Source organism: Benincasa hispida, chromosome 11 (assembly GCF_027475165.1).
Source record: "Benincasa hispida cultivar pf3 chromosome 11, pf3_genome.v1.1, whole genome shotgun sequence".
Taxonomy (NCBI): domain Eukaryota; kingdom Viridiplantae; phylum Streptophyta; class Magnoliopsida; order Cucurbitales; family Cucurbitaceae; genus Benincasa; species Benincasa hispida.
Genome location: NC_143488.1, coordinates 32,963,953 through 32,967,807, shown reverse-complemented (window position 1 = coordinate 32,967,807; position 3,855 = coordinate 32,963,953). Strand labels below are relative to the sequence as shown.

The 3,855-nt window shown below is 29.1% G+C and overlaps 1 protein-coding gene across 1 annotated transcript; it reads right to left on the bottom strand.

Annotated features, from left to right (window-relative positions):
* Positions 1-356: 356 nt before the first annotated feature.
* Positions 357-3,562, bottom strand: LOC120089946 (transcription factor bHLH94-like). The gene is made up of 3 exons (XM_090307639.1): positions 3,090-3,562; positions 1,788-2,105; positions 357-567 (listed from the first exon to the last, which is right to left on the bottom strand). The coding sequence occupies exons 1-3, from the start codon at positions 3,426-3,428 to the stop codon at positions 478-480; spliced, it is 747 nt and encodes a 248-aa protein (XP_090163765.1). The 5' UTR covers positions 3,429-3,562; the 3' UTR covers positions 357-477.
* Between the last annotated feature and the right edge of the window lie 293 nt (positions 3,563-3,855).

Sequence of the window (3,855 nt, the reverse complement as noted above, 5' to 3'; positions counted from 1 at the left end):
TTTTAGTCCCAAATTCAATTATTTATAATTTCGCCATTATTTTGAGAAATAACATGACAATTTGTGATTGGTCCATTTCTCATTCACCAGTGTGCTTATAATTTTCATCAATTAAACATTTAAATTTTCATAAGCAAATCAATTTGTACTCTCATTTAGTTAAGACTTCCTCTGAGAATTGTCCGTATCCATTTTAACATTGTCTTTTCCGTCAATTCAATATTTGAAGAAGTCTATACATGTGTAAGAACTGATTCATTAACGATTTGCAAAGGTGATCTTAATAAATAACATAAGGTACGTTGATTCACCTATGATAATTTAAGAATTTAGTTGAAACAATTGAAAGTCTCACATCACATAATATTCTTTTTTAATAGAATTAGAAGGGAGGTGAAAATTAATACACTTACTATTAAACTTTTGAGTAAGAAAAAACTAAAATGCTGAAATTATAATTGGCAGAAGAAAAGGAAGTCAAACTTGTTCCATATGGATCCTTTCCAACATTTCATTCACAGCTGCAGTAATCTCACTCACAGTGCTCAGTTTACAATCATCTTCCATCTGCCCATTCAAATTATTCAATCAAATATTAGCAAATTAAACTCCATTTTTATTTTATATTCTAAGACTCATCTTTGTCCTTTATCTCCATTTCAAACTTACTTCAAATTGATGGATTTATTAACAATTTAATTTAGAAGTCAAATTTGAATTTCAACTATTCAAATGATAGAAAGATGTAAACAAACAAAAATAGAAAACGATACTCTAAAAAAGATGTACCAATCTCCATGTTTCTCACTCCTATCACTCACACTAAAAAAAATTAAAATATATTTTTAAAAAAAGAAGAATAGTTTGTCACATGTCAGATTATGATAGGACAATTTTGTAAGATACACAAAGACAGATATTACTTGAAAATCATAATGGTTACTTCCGATATTGCACAATGCTACTTGATTATCATTATTTATTTACTTTGAAGAAAAAACAACAAAATAGTATTCATCTATAGGCTGAGTAGCTTGGTGCTTCACTTTTTAATAAATAACAAAACAAAACAACAAAATAGAACCATCTTCCACAATTATTTATTATAACAACTTTTTCTTTAGTTTTCTATTTCTAAAAGTGGTTGTTCCTTCTAATTTCTTTACCAGACTATTTTTATCTTTCTTAAGAAAATATTAGAATTATTAAAAGAAACAATATTTTTCTTTTCAAAAGTTTTGAATTGGATCATGAAAGCAGTTGTAAAAAGTAGATTAATCGGGCTGTTATGTCTATAAACTTAATTTTTAGAAATTATAAACAAAAAATTTATACTTCATTTGATAATCATTTGACTTTTAATTTTTAATTTATGAAATTTAAGCTTATAAACACTTCCTCAACCTTTAAATTTCTTGTTTAGGTATCTATTTTTTTATCAACGGTTTAAAAAAACTAAGCCAATTTTGAAAACAAAGAACAAAATAGTTTTTAAAACTTTATTTTTGTTTTTGAAATTGGTTAAGAATCCAATTCTTTTACCTAAGAAAAATACAAATAATTATAATAAATAGAGAGAAAATAAACTTAACTTTTAAAATAAAAAACTAAACGTTAATTACCTCATTTTAAAATTTAAATGAAACGAATAATATTGAACTTTGAAGTTCAACTTTTGTAGTAAAAAAAAGTATTTATTTTTTACTTTTAAATTACAAATTGACTTAAAAACAGGCCTAAGTCAGTGGCCGATGAAGGTAAAGTTAATTATAATATCTAACTGTTACCTTAACACTGAAACAATAGAGAAGCTTTTCGCAAATGGTCGTGACATTAACGTGAAGAATGAAAAGGTGAAGAGAATGGAAATGCAGCACAAGTTTGAGCAGCTGTTTGGGGCGATTCTCCGCCATCATCTTGATATTGGCATAGCTTTCTATCACCGTCACCTCGACGTTCGCCGCCGCCGCCACCCTCAAGTTAACGGAATAATAATCATGAGAGGAGAAAATATTATTGTGTTTCTCGGCCTCTAAGCACTGCACGGCTTGTTGTAGCTCCTTCACGAAGTTGATCGTCCCTCCCACGATTGATGCTTGGTCTCCCTGTCCCACAACCCCCCCCCCCCCCCCCCCCCCCCCCCCCCCCCCCCCCCCCTCCTATTTTAGCTTCATTTTCAAATCTCTAAACAAAATCCTCCAAATTATTTTAAAAAATCCTATTTAAAAATAACCTATTATTAAAAAATCATTTCCGTCTCTAAATTTTCATATAATAATAACAATTAAGTTCCTATTATTAAAAATCTCTTAGAAATTAAGTGCCAACTTTCTTATCCTGCGACTCAATATTTATATTTTATTAAAAGAAAATTAATTTTGAATCAGGTTATCGATCTACATGCGTAAGAAATTTCATTAAATTTTAATAAAATTTTTGTTAGTAAAGATTAAATCGTTTCAAATTGTAAAGTATATGGACTAAAATTATTACTTATAAAAATTTAAAGACTAAATTGTTAAAAAAAAATTAAAATTACATAGACCTAAATTGTTACCAATTAAAGTTCAAAAACCAAATTGTCAATTTGCAGAAGGTTAAGAGACTAAAAGTAATTTTTGATCCATTAATAAAAAATAGACATAACTTAAGCCTACAATGGAAAATATGATAGAACGGAAAGAATAGTGATGTGCTTCGAAAAAAATGAATTAACTTACAAACTAACTAACTTGGGAGTGTATAGTGAGTCGTATCCATGTTCAACCAGTTTATCCAATCATATGATACAATTTTTTATACGTGTAAAAAGATAGATGTAGTTTAAGATGTACAGTTAATATTTAGAAAAATTGATTTATACGACAAATATATTTTAAGAAGCCAAAACCATGACTTCAACTTTTTTACAATTACAAATGTGGTAATCACATAGAAATCATCAAATAACAATTAAATTTTTAGGCGAAAGTTTTTTTGCTATATTTGCAAAAATGCAAAACCTAAATACACGCCCCCAATTTTCAATTTTTTTTTTTTTTTTTTTTTATTAAAGTTGCAATTTTCCCTAATATTTATATTATTATTACCTTTTGGTTATAAGAAGAAGGTGTGATGGATTTGAGAATAGAGAGATACTCATTCATTTGCTTTCTCCGATTGCGTTCAACAGCAATGTGGATCATTCTCTGCTTCTCAATTTCCTCAATGTTCTTCACCATCTTCGCCGTCCTCCGTCGCTTCTGCCGCCCTCTCTTCCCTGCCGGACAGTATCCCGACCCACCTTTCACATTTTCCGGTAAGGACGACCCATAATAATTCTGTGGATTAAGAACTCCACCTCTTCCCCTTGGTTGTTGCAGATCCTTCCATCCATAACTAATCAACTGATCTTGTTGGAACATCACAGATTCCAATCCTAACACCATTTCCCCCCCCTTTTTTTTTGTTCTAGAAAGGGAAGATGATTATTATAATTGAATATGAATATTGATTGTGAAGAAGGGGCAATGAGTCTCATCAGAAATGATACTATTTATACATGGGAATCACTAAAAAACAAAGGGTTTCATTTTATTTTACTTTATATATATAATATGATGAAAACAAGTTTTTCTATTCTTTTATAATTTGTTTATTTAATATTTTACATGTAAGACAGAGGCCATTATTGAAATGGGGGATGCATACAAACTATTTGATAGAATTCTTCTCCTCATTCACTTCAACACAAATTCCAAATAAAAAAACAACTATTTTCTCTCTCTCTTTATGACTCTTTTTTCAACCCCAACTTTAATATATAATTTAAAACTGCCCATTTCATTTTTAGAAAAACAATATTGTAGCTGTTAT